The following is a 17036-nucleotide window of genomic DNA, read 5'->3' as shown; positions in this document are numbered from 1 at the left end:
TGTCATTCTATAAGAGCCCGTTTTCTATCTGAATAGGTTTGCCGGCTTTTGTGCATCGACTCATACCAAAACCCCGCTCTGTGTCTCGTACGATGTTTTGACGCTGTGTGAGTGTGAGCAGCACAGGTGTCATAGTCAACATGTTTATCTTCTTATGACCTCGGTCTTTCCTGTGTGACAGACACAAGAGGAAGCTGAAAGCCATCGTCGCCGGGACCACAGGTGAGACGCAGCAGCTGCCTCGAGAGGGGACCGCCCCGCCATCAGGATGTGGCTCTTGCCGTCTTGCTCCTCCACAACATGTCATCTTAGTGCAAGAAGAACTGTATTTCTCACCTGTTTTTCATCTGTCTTCTACCAACCAGGGAACCAGAGTCTCATGGATGTCCTGGATATGCCCAACACTAACAAGTACTCGTTTGAGGGGTGAGTTGTGAGGTGTCAGGTGTGTGCTCATGGGCCCCGTGGTTGGTTAATCTGGCCCTGTGTCAGGGTCAGTGATTTTATTACCAGCTGTTTCCAAAATCTTTCATTCACTCATTCATTCATTCATTCATTCATTCATCAAACTCATTCATTCAATAGTAGATATTCAAATATTCAAAAAGAGCTCATAAAACACCTGAAAAATCATTTTTATTTAATACTATGCATTGAATTCCATTTTTTTCTCTAAATAGTTGTCAGGGCTTCTTTGTGATTTGTGGCGTATTTTAAGTATTTAAGACTGTGTGCATCTGCAGGGCTAACCCGGTGTGGCTGGACCCGTTCTGTCGTAACCTGGAGCTGGCCGCCCAGGCCGACCACGAGGACGACCTGCCGGAGAACCTGAGTGAGATCACCGACCTGTGGAACACGCCCGCACGTACTCATGTTAGTAGTACCCATTCATATCGCTTCACTTCTATTCCACAATAGAGAGGCAAAGTGACCACCTACTTCCTGCTTCAGCACTGTACCAGAGATTTTCACCCGCCATTTATTTTCCCATAGACATTTCGTAAAATGCTTATAAAAATAGTTGTACTTGTTCAAACCAAACGGTTCAGCTACATTTAGAATCGGGAGAGACCATAGAACATTTCACTTGGACCAAAACCTTAAAAAAAAAAACATCGAAAAAATATTTTCTTTAAATCCGCAGTTTTTTATGTTTTGGTCCGAGTGAAATGTTATGCGGTCTCTCCTGTTTCTAAATATATCTGAACCGTTTGGTTTGACCAAGTGAAACTATTTTTATACGCATTTTACAAAATGTCTATGGGGAAAATAAATGGCGGGATGAAAATCTCCGGTACAGTGCTGAAGCAGGAAGTGACGTTCCACTTTGGCTCTCTATATGATTCAGTGTTCCCCAGGGAGCATGATAAATCCATACGCCGCAGTGCAAACAGAACAGATACAGTATTGCCATGGGGGCTGAGGCTAAGTGATATGCTACCGAGGTGTTAAAGCACCGCCATCATTCTCAGGATTACACGAGTTCATTGGCTTGGCCATGGCTTCGCCCTCTCGGTCACCCCTGTTACACAGACGTCTCCCCTGGCCGTATTTCTTTACTAAGTGTGTTTGTGTGTCTTTACCCTCAACAGGGCACATTTGGCCGGGAGCCTCAGGCTAAGCCGGAGGACGACCGCTACTTGAGGGCGGCCATTCAGGAGTACGACAACATCGCCAAGCTGGGTCAGATCATGAGGGAGGGGCCCATCAAGGTGAGAGATGGCTTGTGTTACAGTAGCCAGGGAGGGACACATACACGTATAACACACATGAGCACACCGGCATCTACAATCCAAAGTCTTTTCTCCGTTGTGTCATGTACTCTCTCCTTCCATCCTTCCCAAAACACATTGGAGGGTGAAAGGTCAGAGGGCGGAGCCTAAGACCGTCACCAGGATGTCTTGAGAAGAAAACAGAGAGAGATGCCCCAAGGACCCGAAGATTAGACTATTGAGATCCAGCTCCTGTGTTAGATTAGGATTAGATCCAGCTCCTATGTTAGATTAGGATTAGATCCAGCTCCTGTGTTAGATTAGGATTAGATCCAGCTCCTATGTTAGATTAGGATTAGATCCAGCTCCTGTGTTAGATTAGGCATTAGATCCAGCTCCTGTGTTAGATTAGGATTAGATCCAGCTCCTGTGTTAGATTAGGATTAGATCCAGCTCCTGTGTTAGATTAGGATTAGATCCAGCTCCTGTGTTAGATTAGGATTAGATCCAGCTCTGTGTTAGATTAGGATTAGATCCAGCTCCTGTGTTAGATTAGGCATTAGTGCGTTGGGTTCTCATTCATGACTAGAGTGAAACATCTGTCCGTCTCAAAGTGGGTGAGAGTGTGTAAGGTCGATGGTGTGATAGATTCTCTTTTGATCCTAACTGCCGTCCTGTCAGGGCTCCCTGCTCAAGGTGGTCCTGGACGACTACCTGAGGTTGAAAAAGCTCTTTGCAGCCAGAATGGTCACCAAGGCCACCAGCCAGGGAGATCTCTCATCAATCAATGAGGTGGGCTCGGAGAAGCAGGCTCTGCACCTGCTGCTGTGCTGTGCTGTTCCTCTTTGCCACCACTGGAGGGCAATCTTCTGTTCCTTCCTTCCTTCCCCCCTGCTGACGTCCCTGTCTGCTGCTCTGATGTGCACCTCTCACTGCTTCAATCAGCTTCATGAGCCAGACCTTGGGCCAAATGGCATTTGCAAATGCTTTTCAGGATTTAGATGAGTTTACGTGGGTACCAGATGGATGCTGTGGCGTCTACCATATTATAAGATATTTCATGAGTACCACAAGACAATCACATGAAAGTATTTGAAAGTCCATTTAGTATACTTGTCTGATTGACAACTTACCTACACTAATTGAGCTGATGTGGAAAACTGCACCCATCCTGTCCTCCCCACCAAATTAAAACAAGCACTAATTGTTTGCAACTACCGTTTAAACCAGGTCTGGTATTAAATCTGCAAGTCACTGCTGACTCACTACATTTAGACTCCTCCATAGGTTGTCTTTCAGTGCAATTTATTGAGTCTCTCCTCAAAACTTCTCTATGACTGTTTCACATGCTCTCAGTTCTACCGCCTTAAAAAAAAAATCTCAATTCTGGTGATATGTTATTAATCAGCAACTTTAATCATTCTTATGTGGTCACTCTCTTACGCTCCTCTCTTCCCACAACAGCTGATCCAGAGTGACCTGGAGGACGACGAGGACGAGTGTCTGGGCGGCGGGGGTCGCGGGACTCTGCGCTTCAAACACAAGCTGCCCGTGGAGCTGAGGGGTCCCGAGGGCGTGCACGTGGTCCACGGCAGCACGGGCACCCTGCTGACCTCTGACATCAACAGCCTGCCAGAGGACGACCAGCGGGCCCTGGCGCGCTCTCTGGAGGCGCTGGACACCGACGGGGGGCTTTACGCCGAGCGCAACGCCCGCACAGAGTCGGCCAAGTCCACCCCGCTGCACCGCACCAAGGACGGGGACAGCCGGTCGCAGACGCCCCTGGAGATCACCGAGTTATGACTAGCCGAGGCCTCGCTGGTCTGAGAGGAACCACAAGCCTGTGTGTGTCCGTCCGTGTGCACCCCACCTTCTCCCACCGCCACACTGACACCCTGACGAGGTTGGGGAAGCTTGGTGGGGACTGCTGGATGAGTGTGTGTAGTCTAAGGAACCTCAACTATCAACCTCAGCACATTAGACGGCCTGCAAGAACACTGCCTCACAAGTGGGTTGGCTTGAGTGGAGTTTACACTGAAGAAGTCAGGCATTTCAAGAGCAGGTTTATTCCAACGACTGCGCTAATAAATGGAACATCATAAGCAGGGTAGCTACTGTCTGCAACATGCTGCTACACAAAGCCAACTGGTCTCATATAGACTTTCATCCAAAGAGCAGGGCGGACAAGCGAGACTTAGCCTCCCTATGGGAGATGCTGTTGAACCATGACCTGATAACCATCTGGAGGTGCCTCATTCTAACCTCATCCTTCGGAAGTCCTACCTGGACTGCATACACTCACACAAACACAAATGCACACACTAAAAAAAAAATGAAGGTACACACACAGACCAGCGAATGGCCATCGGTGGGACATTGAGAAAATGACACACAATTCTTGATCATGTTTTGATATTTTTTCATGTAAGTCAATGCAATCTGTTGAAGAGGTAAGTACAGGAGAGCAGGCGGAGCCAGAGAGAGACCTTCTCTTTCAGATAGGAGGACTTTCTATACAACCGAGAGCACTTCTGATATGCCCCAGAGTAAAGTCCTCACCAGATACCATGAGAAAAGGGGCCCGTTGGCTTCCCAAAAATTGCTTTGTGATGTTAGCCTTGCTGAAGAGAGAGGGCTTTGTCACAACAGAAGAAGAAGACACTTGCAGTCTGCAGGACAGCGATGAACATTCAGACACTGGGCCCGGCTCACCAAACATCAGCATGGAATGAGCCAATCATGTACAAGGCGACCACTCACTGTTACTTGAACAAAGTCTATGGACTGTGATGATGGACAGAGACTATGGATGAGTGTTGTCTCAAGCAGACCGGGTCATTTTATGAGAAATTTGATGACAAAGGCAGTGAGACAAAGCCTTAGTATGGACTTGTAAGAATACGTGGAATCAAAAAATAGATATTTAAAAGAAATTATCCCACTTCTGGGGGACTATAAGATGGCATTGTGCCCACAATGACTTTACACTGCCACCAGAGGGAGTAAAAGAGTAAAGGCTCTAAATGAGCAGTGTTTGCTTTATTTTTTTATTTTATAGGAAATATTAAAGAGAAAATGTGATGGAATTAAAAAGATATTTTTGAAGAAAAATGCTGGTTTACCAAAATGGGTAGAGAACAATTATGGATGTTTGGAGTATGTGTATATTGTGCTACAGTGACATTAGTTGTCTGTTTTCCTTTGTATAGCAACTGACACAGTTCCTGATGATGAGTGGTGTGTTTTTAACATTATTTTTATATTCCCATTTTGTATTTCTTTTTTAATTTTGTGTCATTTATTGTCACCAGCCCCTGGATCTGTGTTGAGAAATGTTGTTGGATGATCTGTGATAATAAAAGAAATATGCAACGGCCTCTGACCTGTGACCTCTGACCTGGGTCAGCGGGATAATGGGATGTCAGGTTTTGTTTCTAAGCGGGGGCTTGGGGGAGGCTAGACCAATATGTGGGGGTGCTAAGAAAATAGTCGACTTTCATGACTATAATGAAGTCGTCCCCCCCCCCAAAAAAAATAAAACCAGATATGGCACACAGCACATTAGCCCATTCAAAATAAATTTAGTTTTTAAATGAATTTGACCAAAGAATATAAAAAATATCTATAGCTACAGTATAATACTACAAGTGACCACAAAGCAATGGCAAAAACTTTCACATGCAAAGGTTTAGGCATGAGGAGTGATTGGTTAGGTTTAGACATGCAGAGTGGTGATTGGTTGGGTTTAGGCATGAGTGATTTGTTAGGTTTAGACATCAGGAGTGGTGATTGGTTAGGTTAATATCAGGGTAAGCAAAAGTCCACAATGGAAATAAGCCATGTTTATCTCTATGCCATCTATATCCCATAGAGATAGACACAGTGCCTATCTCTATCATTTTTATATCCCAGTGATAAATCTCTATGCCATCTAAATCCCATAGATAGACACAGTGCCTATCTCTATCACTTTTATATCCCATAGAGATAAATCTCTATGCCATCTAAATCCCATAGAGATAAGCACAGTGCCTATCTCTATCACTTTTATATCCCATAGAGATATATCTCTATCACATCTATATCCCATAGAGATAAACACTTTATTTATGCAGTGTGATGATTGGTTGGGTTTAGGCAGGAGGTGTGATGATTGGTTTGGTTTAGGCATGAGGAGTGATGATTGGTTTGGTTTAGGCATGAGGAGTGATGATTGGTTAGGTTAATATCAGGGTAATAAAAGGTCCACAATGGAAATAAGCCTTTTGATTGATTGATTGATTTTATTCATAGAGATAGAGACAAAAGATCCAAGGGATAGCATGTAAAAGTGTAAACACTTATTTCCAACATGGTCCCTGATGTTTTGTGTTCTCAACCTCGATGTTTTTCAAATGTATGTATTCCTGCTGGGCAGTTGTATACGTATCTTTTTATCAATTATCAAATAAATTCAATCAATCAATCAATCAAGAATGGCTGGTTGTTAACTTTACAAATTAGTTTATTTAAAAAATAAAAAATATACTCAAATGTTTGATGGGGCATAACTGGGGCTTGGCAGATTTCTGAGGGGGCTATAGCGCCCCCTTGCCCCGGTGTAGCATACTGTGCATCAAACCCATACATTTCAAAACACCATTTGAGCAAGTTTGATTGCTTGCTCAATGGTGCCATCTAGCGGTTCTGAATCCTCTGAGACAGGCAATAAAAATACATCTGGAATAAAATAATAGGTTAAAAAAAAATACCACATTTTTCTTGAGCACACCAGTCCATTCTTTTATTGTTATCGGGTTACATAGAAAAACATTTCACCACACAATACCAATTTTCAACAGACTTGAAGGACACTGAGGGAGCAGAGGAGCTCCCGGTTCCCTCAGAGCGTCTTCGTCGCCGTTGGCTCGGGCTCATCGGGCCGTGGCGACGCTTGTTGTTGTTGTGGAGGTGGCACTCATTGGCATCTTCTTCAACGTCCGGTTCAGCTGCAGGTAGATGAGGGCAAATCAAAATCAGGCTTTCACACAGAGCATGAGATAGACCACACTGTTTTTCAAACAAATCTCTTGAGGAGGCTGGGAAAGGAATCAAAGTCACAGGGAGGGTTGGGATTTTTTTTTAAATAATGTGGATACCACTCCCCGATACTTCAAATTCAAAATTAACTGTAAAAAAATGTCACTCAAAAATGACAAAAAATCGGTAGATAAATAAGCGACCTCATTGAAAGAATGCATAGATTGATGCCTTCAATTCGTTATCAATCCCAAAAATGTGTTACTTTTGTTTACAAGCATGGTTGATCATCACTCACCTCCTCAAACTTGTGGATCTGTCTGATGAAAAAGTCTCCGTACCGACGGGCCACCTTGGTGTCGGCGATGTGGATCATGTCCTGAGGAGAACAGAGAAGATGCTCGTCATCACACATGCGCTACTGCTTCAAACTTGACGTGGGCTTGATGGGCAACATCTGCAGACCACATCAAACCTGACTAAAACAGGGGTGCCCAACATTTTTAGGCTTTTTTTTAACACTACTTTTACATTTTTCCATTTGTTTTTAAGTGTTATTGTTTTTCATTTGGTAAACAAAAAAACAATCATTGTTCATGTCAGTGATTCAAGAGAGCTCAAGTCTTCTCTCAGGGGTTAAAGTGGTGTCTCTGAAGGACCTTATAAGTTGTCCATTTGTCCCATTTCACTTCAAATTCTGCTTGTTGTCTTCTCAATACATGTGTGAGTCTTTCCATGTCGAATATTTCCTCAACGATATCACTCCAGTCATTCTGAGTTGGAGGGTCTTCTTTACACCATTTCCTGGTGATTGCCTTCTTAGTCGCTGCTAACAAGACTTTTAACTTTTACATTTTTCAACAGCACAAGATCTACCTGTCAACGCCCCCCCCCCCATTCACAATGGATCAAGTTGCACAGCACTGGGGGGGGAAGTGCACTAGGGACACTTCAGCAGACACGACTCCCACTGTTTCAGAGCAGAGAATACTGCTTATTTTTTCATGAATTTGAACCCTAATTTGATATAATTGGTGACATTTTTACTCTAGCTGGGTGCTTAATAACGCATGCTTCTGTGGTGTGACAAAGTCAAAACACATCGTTCCGCCGTCTCTTGAGAACCCTGACTGAAAAGCCTCCATTTAACACACTCCCAAGTCCCAACACACCTTGTCGATGTAAAAGTCGACCTCGGAGGCGGACTGGAACTCTCCATCCAGGGCAGAGATGCCACTGGTCCACACGAGGTTCTTCATCTTGTGTTTGAAGACCAGCAGCTGAATACGAAACTCCTGCTCCGTCATGTCCAGGAAGCCTGCCAGCTTGGCCACTGGCATGGTGGTGTACAGCTTCAGGAAACTGGAGGAACACATCATGGCAAATTTACAGCTATATGTATGATCACACCTCTGTCTCCACACACACACACACACACACACACACACACACACACACACACACACACACACACACACACACACACACACACACACACACACACACAATGGATGTATGCTCTACCTGCGGATGGTGGACAGCTGGGCCTGCTGCTGCACCTCCTCGGCGAAGACCTTGAGCTGCTGTTGGAAGGGCTCTTTGTGGTAGTTGGGGTGCACGTTGTCGTAGTTTGGCACCACGGGCGAAAGGAACTTTGGACAGGCGAAGCTGAACTGCTCCTCAAACACCTGCAGGTCTCTGAGATGGAAAGGGGAAAACACCCGTCATTCGTGTCGTGACTGATAGTACAGCAGTAGGGGAGTGTAGTGATGACTCCAACACCCTGCTGAGTAGGGGTGCTCCGATCCGGCTAAGCCACGATCCGATCCGATCCCCGATTCCTGGGGTCACGATCCGATTCCAGAATCGATTCTCGATTCCAACGATTCTCGATTCCAGAATCTAGAATCGATTCTCAATTATGTAGTTTTATATTGCAATAACACACAAAGGTAAATCTAAGACAAAAAATTACAAATGTATTAATGCTGAACTTCAAATTCAACTTCTGAAGTATTACAGTCAGGGCCTAAATTAATTTAGCAAACTAGGGGGGAATTCCCCCCTTATGTCCTTCAGATAAGATGGATTTATAGGCTGGGGGGATCTGTAGACTTTGAGAAGGATTTATAGATTTTGGGGGGAATACATTAACCAGAGTTCTTAAGTGCAAGAGGTGGTGGCACCGTGGCAGTACAGTACACAAATGACATGAACATTTGGACACTTATTCAGCCGGTATCTTGCATGTTGCGTTCAGGTGCACTGTAAAAAAAATTTTTTTTTTTTTTACAATACAAATAAGAATCGATTCTTGGGAGTTTGGAATCGATCCAGGAATCGTGGCATTAAGAATCGCAATCCTTTCAAGAACCGATTTTTTTGGAGCACCCCTACTGCTGAGGTGTCGACTACCAGCTCCATGAGCGCTGTTCTGCAGCTGACCCCGGGCATTAGAGTAGGAATTAAACTATATTTACCAATGTCGATATAATCTGTATCAAAACAAGTTTCTATGATGATCACATTTTGTGCATACTGAGTAAACACTGAATTTGAACAAGTAATATTGTGTCTTTCTTTACTTCCAAAACAATTGGAAAAGCCCATAAATCATGGATTTACCAGACTGTTTTCTCTCAATAGGAAAATTTGGGCCGGTAACGATAACAGACATTAACATCTCTGTTGCTTTGCTCATCGGATCGATACCTATATATCATATCAGAGATTGACAATTATAGCTACTAATTTGATGAAAAGAACAATATACCGGTAATCAAAGTTTATTATACAGTATCAAAATTTACATTTTTCAAATGCATTTAGTATCTGTAATGGGGAGACTTGTGGCTACCCATGATAGAACCCTTTCTCATGCAGATATCTTGTTGAGGTGAGAGGTCAAGGAACCCCTTTGAAAATGGCCATGCGACCAAATTTAGCCTAACTTTGGAGCGTTGTTTAGCCCGCTTCCCGACAAGCTAGACATTAGGTCTTCTAGTTTCATATGCTAGCAGAAACTTTGCTCTGGCTTCAAGACTAAGCTCCCTACAGCCATTTGATTATGAAATGGGGAACGTAACGGGAGGAATTAACAATCGGGAGCACAGCGGGAAAAAGGGTTAAAACTCTGCATATTCCCGCAAAAATCAGGAGTGTTGGCAGGTACGTGACATACTTTGTGTTTTCCCCCTTACCCCCCCTATTTATTTAGTTTGACTTGAGGGCTGCACTGAGTGAGGACGGGGCCCATTCCTGCTATATGTGAAAAAAGGCAAACATCGGCCGATACCGATATGATTGCAGATGTATCGTGCACCCCTACATTACAGTATGATGAAAATAAAGCCGGCACTAAGTCCATTTAATTTGAATGCATTTTAGTTGAACCCTTATTCAACTAGACTGGGCCTGTCTTCAATGAGCAATGGTGGCCTGCTGGCAAATGGGCGAAGGTCTTGAGATGTAGGGAATAGAGAGAAATAAAATGAATACAACACGGCTCCTTCCTTACCCCTTCTGCATACGCAGCATCTTGTCTCCGTACTTCTCCCTCAGCTGTGTGTGGATGCTCTCGTCGATGCGCATCGGGTACATGGTGAGGGCAATGGCCAGCAGGCCATGCATCTGCTCGTTTTGCTTGTTGATCTGGGGAGGGAGATGTAATATAAATATCCTAAATGAGAGATGTTCTTAAACTCCAAACCTACAGGAGCTGATCCTGGAATGGGTCCAGCCAGGTGTGTGAATCAAAGTCTCAAAAGCACAATTCTGGTAGGATTTGTTCCACTTGGTGTTAACAAATCTGGGTATTTTGCTAAAATTGTAACTGGTTCCAAAATGGAACCAAGCCCTAGGGATGTCTCTTAAGTTTATAGCCACCCAGGGGCCTCATTTTATAAAAAAGGTTTTCTGCATGACAGAAAATTTAAGAAAATAAATGCAACCTCAAGATTGTGGTATCGGGATACATTTTTTATGTACCATGACTTTGGGTAGATTTGGTAACTTGTGCACTGACTGACCATCTCATATTTGTATGTGGACCTCTGGAACATGTTCCTGGTCCTCTGGATGTAGAGCAGGATGTTGGCGAAGACGCGAATAGCATCTTGGTACCGCCTCATCATCAGGTAAGCAAAACCCACATAGTAGTAGGTGGTGATCTGGCACTCTGGCACACGAGAGTACATACTCTGGAAGAGAAGCAACAGCATAGGAACAGGGTGTCAGGGCCAGGAAAGTAGAGAAAGATGGAAGACATGGCCTTAGAAAAGATGCTGGACTTCAGCATCCAAAAAGAGGAACAGTGTGAACTTAAAGAAGGATTCAGGACTCATCCTTATCGCGGCCGAGAGCAGTCAATGATGTTTGTCGCCTTTGGCTTTACCTTCTTGTTGAGCTCAATGTTCTCCAGGACTTTGATGGCCTGGTAGTAATCACCGAGCAGAGAGTGAAGCCTCAACAGCCCCACCAAGCTGAAGTAGCCCAACATCTTGTACAGCGAGTGGCGCCCATACTCTCCGGCCACGCTCTCTGGGTCTCCTGCAACACACCAACAAATTCTGTTAGCTGCCTAATATGAACTATAGAATAGATCTACCCTTACCTTTGTCAAGGTGTCTGTAGGTTTCAAGTTAAATGTAAGCTGTTGTATGACCTCTTGGATGCCAGTTCTGCTAACACTTAAAGAGCATGGTGCAGGTTAGAGACCACTTTGCAGTAATATGTAGGACTTTTATGTAGCAATAGGATTCTCTTTTGTCTTTTGCACATAAAAACCCACAAATCGAGCAATAACACCTGTGACGATTTTAATAAACAATAAATAAATGTTCCCTTGGATCATTAGGGTTAGGGTTAGGGGGCACGTTTTAATTTTGTTTTTTGAGGTATTTTCACAACTATCTGAATGGCTGTACCTCACAGCATACTGCGCGGAGAGTGACGACAAAAGCATTGCTTATCTTGTTTATGTATGGGCGATATGACAAATAGGCGAATCTCCCAAAGAGTTGATCTATCCCTTTAAAGCTATTTGCTATGATTTTATTTTTAATCAACAACAAGGCCTTGATGTCAAGTTTTTACCTCCGCTGGTATAGATCTCCAGCTGGCGGTTGATGTTACTCTTGTCCACCAGGGAGTGGAGGACATTGAGGACGCTGTGGACGTTCCAGATCTTTGGGTTGTTCCTCAGGAACTCGATCTCCTCCTCCGACTTCTTGGCTGTCTTACAACGGTACTGGCTGAAGGACTGGAACTGGAGAGGGGAGCAGTGGAATCTTTTAACATCTTCACTAGCATTTGCAAATACTTTTAATTGTTTGCTTTACATGGAATAGGTGTCAGATAGGTGACGTTTGCCACTTAGGACAATTCAATTATTATAAAAGTTGAGATAATCATAGGAAAGTTTTTGAAAATCAGTTTATATACTTTTCAACATACTTGGTTACTATCTCACCCATCTGGCACTCTATTTTACCGGGGTCCGTGTTTTATAGTTCCTTCTATCTCTCGCTGTGTAAGGATGTGTAAGGATATGTAAGGATATGTGTGTGTGTGTGTGTGTGTGTGTGTGTGTGTGTGTGTGTGTGTGTATGTATGTATATATATATATATATATATATATAACCTACCTGATAAATGAATTCATCAATGATGTCCCAAAGCCACTGGTTGGGCAATTCCAAGGGGGCGGGGCCATCAGCATCTATTTACAATTACAAATATAGTCATGTGATTGGTCTCTGTCACAACCCCGTCTCGCCCCCCCCGCCCAAAAAACAACAACATGAATGACTGAAACTGGCATTGATAGATTATTACGCCTGAGAAAAATAAAGACAAGGAATATGCTCGTGACTTACTGAGAATGTAATTGAACAGGTTGCAGTAGTTGTAGTAGGACTCAAACCTCTGGTCCAGAGTCGGTCCACCCTAATCATCAAGAAAATAATATTACAACATAGTCAAAACACTGGGCAGGTCTTCAAACAGTGATGCTATTGAGCGGTCACTAGTACGGTTGTCAAAAGTATCGATGCTTATTGCTTATTCAAGTATCGATACTAAAAATGTGAAACTGATACTCATTTGCAACAGTATCGATACCAGCAGTGCTTTCTCTGAATGAAAAATCAAACATATTATTTTGCCGCCTCCACTAGCCACACAAAAACACCCTGCACCGCTGACCACAGCCCCTCTTCTCACTAGTAGCCATGGAATGAACATTGGGGGAGACCAAATCTGCCGGGGGAGTCGGGTCCCCTGCTGCCCAAAAATAAATCAATAAATACATTTGAAAACTAATTTCCTGCCATTCTGAAATATTTAAAAATTCACTAACACATAGTAGGGCTGCACGATTATGGCAAAAATCATAATCACGATTATTTTGATTGATATTGAGATCACGATTATTTAACACGATTACTCATTGACATTGAGAACATCATGAATTTATTGAACATTTACACTGGCTTTTCTTTTTAACATTGGATGTCTTTGGATTTTAGATATAATTGAAAATAAATAAATACGTAAGTAAAAATAAATAATAAAAGATTTAGAAATAAAATAAAAACTAAAATAAATATACAGTATATGTAGGCCTACTATGTTGCAGTGAACTGCCACAACCAACTGCAACTATTAATCTACATTCAATATGTTGGTAAACATCTGAACTAGTCCTTAAACCTCAAAACTAACCAAATGAGAACGCTAGTAACATTCGTTTACATTACATTAAATTACTAATTTGGCAGATGCTTTTATCCAAAGCGACTTACAATAACACGTTTAGGTTCATAATAGGCTATTGTTAATGTTTATCTGTGAGCTCGTTAGCTGTTGAATATGCAGTCGCATTGTAAAGAGTGTCCTGAATCGATGACTGTATGCGGTGGCAGTAACTAGATGGGGCTTTGTATTTTTGTTCGTTTAGCGTTTATTTCTTGGTCATAGACCACTTTGTGAGTGGATTTCAAGTGATTAAACAAAGAGGGAGAGGTCGTGTTGCGGGGTGCAGCCACGACCGCGCATATCTTGCACTGTTTGTTCCAAGTCTGTGGCTGTGATTGACAGGTGGGTCAAAACTCGCATCGCAATTCTGTGCTGTATATTCGCATCACTCTTGATGTGTGGACCTTTAAACTCGGCGAAACCATAGTGTTTCCACCCCACATACGTTGTTTTACCTCTCCTCTCGACCAGCGGCTCTCTTTCTGTGACTTCTCTCGTCTTATTCTTGTGCTACCACGGAAATAAGCGGGGAGGAGAAACGTGCAGTGGCTCTCTGTTCACATGACAGTCATTCCCAACTCGAGCGGTGTGTGTGTGTTTTGGGCTTTGGGGGAGGGGCCGAGCACACCGCTGCAAAGGAAGGGGTGCGCTTGATTTACAACACAAGACAGAACGAGAGTGACAAGAGCCGCAAAATCGTTGTATGTCGATTATCTTGTTTTCATAATCGTGGACATCCCAAATCGTAATCATGATTAAAATTCGATTAATAGCCCAGGCCTAACACATAGGATGAACTTTGAACAGGAGTCGTCTGTACATTAGGATTAACGCTCACTTATGCTCAACGTTTTCTGTCTGTACTCTGCATTCATCTCGTGCGTAGTTGTGCACCTTTTCTGAAACTTTAGGATACGGATGAAACGGAGCAGTACCAGCCACCCCCACCCCCACCCCCACCCCCAATTTGACTCTCTACTGCCCTCTTATTTCCATAAGAAGATGGAGCATAAATTAGCCTTTGACTGTTGTGATGTCCTTATTCGGTCTTCTTAACCATCAATATTTGTTCCTTTTCTCACTCACCTCCATGTCACCTGCTCTCCCTGCCCTGTTGGCATCATCATGTTCTACCTCTCCCCCTCTCTCTTTACTCTGAATGCACCAGAGTGAACATGAAAGATATATTATCAGTAAAAAAGTGGTGTTTTTTTGCCATGATTTTCCAGAATGGATTACCATTTCTGGTCTGAATGGCAATGATCATTATATCAAGAAATATTGACTCATCTCTTGTACTATTGTATACATCCATCGGTGACTGCTGGTACTCATTTTTGATCTCAGACAACTTTAAAATACTGTTTACAATTTAAAAAGAAAATAGCAGTCACTCACGCTGACTTTGGCGTAGATGTGTCTGTAATACAGTTCCTTATAGAGGATGAGGAACACAGCATCTGGAGGAGATAAGAGGGGGCAAACGATGATGTGATGATGCAGTGTTTCAATATCAAAGACAAGAGGGGTGACAAACGAAACCAATTATGCCAACAGACTCACCATTGCCAACGAGGGAAGCAATGGCCTCCGCCTCTGGCCAGGGAGAGGTCTTGAAGAAACGGTCGGTCAGCTTATTCCAACTAGAGACGGAGAAAGGAGAGATAAGACGATGCCCCCTAACATCACAGAGCCGCATCACAACACTGACACCTCCACATCATCACAGGCAGATATTTTGAGTCTACCTGTTCTCATAGACGTCTTGGATCTCATAGATCTTCTGCTCGATGCTCTCGCTGGACACGCGGTTGGACTGCAGCTCGTAAACCTTCAGGTCGACCAAGTCAGAGATGGTTTTGTGGAAATACTGCAGGAAGTTCTTGATCACCTCCGGGATGACGTGGTAGGAGGTCTGCTGCTCATACTGCCTGCTCTCATAGGCCAGGTCTGCTTTGGGGTCACCTGCAAGGAGACACAACAGCGATGGTGAGGTACGAACACACTCTATGACAGTTAAACACAGTAACTAACTAATCATACAGAGGTGATCTGTAATAAATATACGTTTACTAACCAGTGTGCAAGTCGTAGTCGTTCGGATAGGAATAAGGGTCGTACTGTGAAGAAAGAGAGAAGAGTTCTAACAGTTAATTGTTGCAGCGTTGGAGAACCTGTAATATGAACAGTCATCACTAGCTGCCAATCTGCCAATAGCCAAAACAGCGACTAGCAAACTACTTTTGCTTCGATTGTTTTGATATTGGAATAGGTTTAGGTGTTAAATTTGCAAGCTGTTCAACAAGGTTCCATCAACACCATTAGCATGTTAGCTAGCTAGCCGCTTTCACGACTGTGTTGTCACAGTGGTGAAAGGGGCTACATAATAGCTAGCCGATGGAGTGAGCTAACTAGCTAGCTTGCTAGCTAGCTAGCTAACAGGCTATCGGCTGTCACGTTACACCGTTGTTATTGTGAATGCGTTCAAATATATGGAAGCAGTTGCTACTTACTGCAGTCTCCACCTCTCCTCCTCCTCCTCCTCCTCCTCCTGCTCCTCCTGCTCCTCCTCCTCCTTCCTCCTTCTCCTGGTATGACATGATGCTAGAATTATTCCACCTCGTAGATGCCGGTGTGAAGCGGGAGGAAGGTGCTCAGGCTAAAGGCTAAACCACGCAGCTCGCGCTGGACAGATGACAGGAAAGCGGAAGGAAGAAATTGTACGCCCTGCAGGTTTTACACAAGAGCATTATGGGATGGCGGCGGACAGAGTGATCAAAGACTATCGAAGCAAGAGACGACTCCTTTTTGACTCCAGCGCTGCCACCATTTCGGCCTGAAAAACGCCTCTTCTGACTGGATGAAATGAAACAGTGTGTGCAAAGTAAAAAGATCGGTAAATATCAGTGCATATAAATTAATCTGACCTACCTACACTCGACGATCATCAGAAGGTCAAGAGCCATCAAGATATGTCCGCCTAAACAGGTGAGGTGGGTAAACGTGTGATAGTAGCCTAGGTCCTAAACAAAAATAATTTACAATATATAGGCTATATTAAAAAAAATAGCCTGTGTTCACTTTCCAGTTTGACACGCGGCTTACTGGCTTAAAAGGTGCAGATGAGATGGCAGCCTGTGAGAGCTGGCGGCTTGTAACTACTTGAAAATACCACTTGGTGGCGCTATAGTCGCAAATAATATTTAACAAGATCTCGAATCGCTTTGTGTGTGTGTCGATGTATGGTGTAGTAGAGATCATAGGTTATATGCTAGTCAAGTGTCCAGACCAGAGCATCTTAAGGTAGCCTACGATAATATAAGCTCCAATTTGACAATTTACTTCTTCATCTGACCAATATTGATCACCACGTCTGCGTCAGATCACCGTTATCACAACTGAAGTGAATATAACCGCCCGCACTTTCCCCCTCTTGCATTCGACCAGTTTATTAATTAACCAATTAGGTCATATCTAGATCAGCTATGTTCGATTTTCTAGTGAATTAATCTGCCTATATCATACCTTCTGTGGAGCATAGATCTCAGA

At 43.5% G+C, this 17036-nt stretch overlaps 2 protein-coding genes across 2 annotated transcripts in view; one reads left to right on the top strand and one right to left on the bottom strand.

Moving 5' to 3' along the window:
• cdh23 (cadherin-related 23) overlaps nt 1-4974 on the top strand; it is a gene marked incomplete at its 5' end in the record, with an annotated part of 241806 nt that extends 236832 nt beyond the window's left edge. Inside the window, 6 exon segments of the mRNA XM_083658386.1 lie at nt 182-222; nt 366-426; nt 744-873; nt 1593-1712; nt 2394-2504; nt 3177-4974. Coding sequence (XP_083514512.1) covers nt 182-222; nt 366-426; nt 744-873; nt 1593-1712; nt 2394-2504; nt 3177-3515 — 802 coding nt within the window. The 3' untranslated portion in view covers nt 3516-4974.
• A 1494-nt stretch (nt 4975-6468) lies between these two features.
• Nucleotides 6469-16116, bottom strand: eif3s6ip (eukaryotic translation initiation factor 3, subunit 6 interacting protein). The gene is made up of 15 exons (XM_083658388.1): nt 16001-16116; nt 15565-15607; nt 15236-15452; nt 15051-15130; nt 14886-14947; nt 12608-12677; nt 12377-12450; nt 11826-11997; nt 11125-11279; nt 10760-10930; nt 10249-10382; nt 8256-8429; nt 7904-8093; nt 7030-7110; nt 6469-6700 (listed from the first exon to the last, which is right to left on the bottom strand). Exons 1-15 carry the CDS (start codon nt 16085-16087, stop codon nt 6626-6628), a joined length of 1785 nt encoding a protein of 594 aa, XP_083514514.1. The 5' UTR covers nt 16088-16116; the 3' UTR covers nt 6469-6625.
• Nucleotides 16117-17036: the final 920 nt, after the last annotated feature.

The sequence above is a fragment of the Poromitra crassiceps genome (assembly GCF_964638095.1).
Source record: "Poromitra crassiceps genome assembly, chromosome: 22".
Taxonomy (NCBI): Eukaryota; Metazoa; Chordata; class Actinopteri; order Beryciformes; family Melamphaidae; genus Poromitra; species Poromitra crassiceps.
Note: the sequence above shows the minus strand (reverse complement) of the source record. Positions and strands in the feature narration are given on the sequence as shown.

Bases quoted from the DNA above. Each gene is read 5' to 3' on its own strand.
- eif3s6ip (XM_083658388.1), bottom strand. From the start codon at position 16,087: ATGTCATACCAGGAGAAGGAGGAAGGAGGAGGAGGAGCAGGAGGAGCA. The intron at 15,131-15,235 runs GTAGACTCAAAA...CTCCGTCTCTAG, and splicing joins CAAGACGTCTATGAGAACAG to TTGGAATAAGCTGACCGACC. The intron at 11,998-12,376 runs GTAGGTTATATA...TCCCCTCTCCAG, and splicing joins TTGATGAATTCATTTATCAG to TTCCAGTCCTTCAGCCAGTA.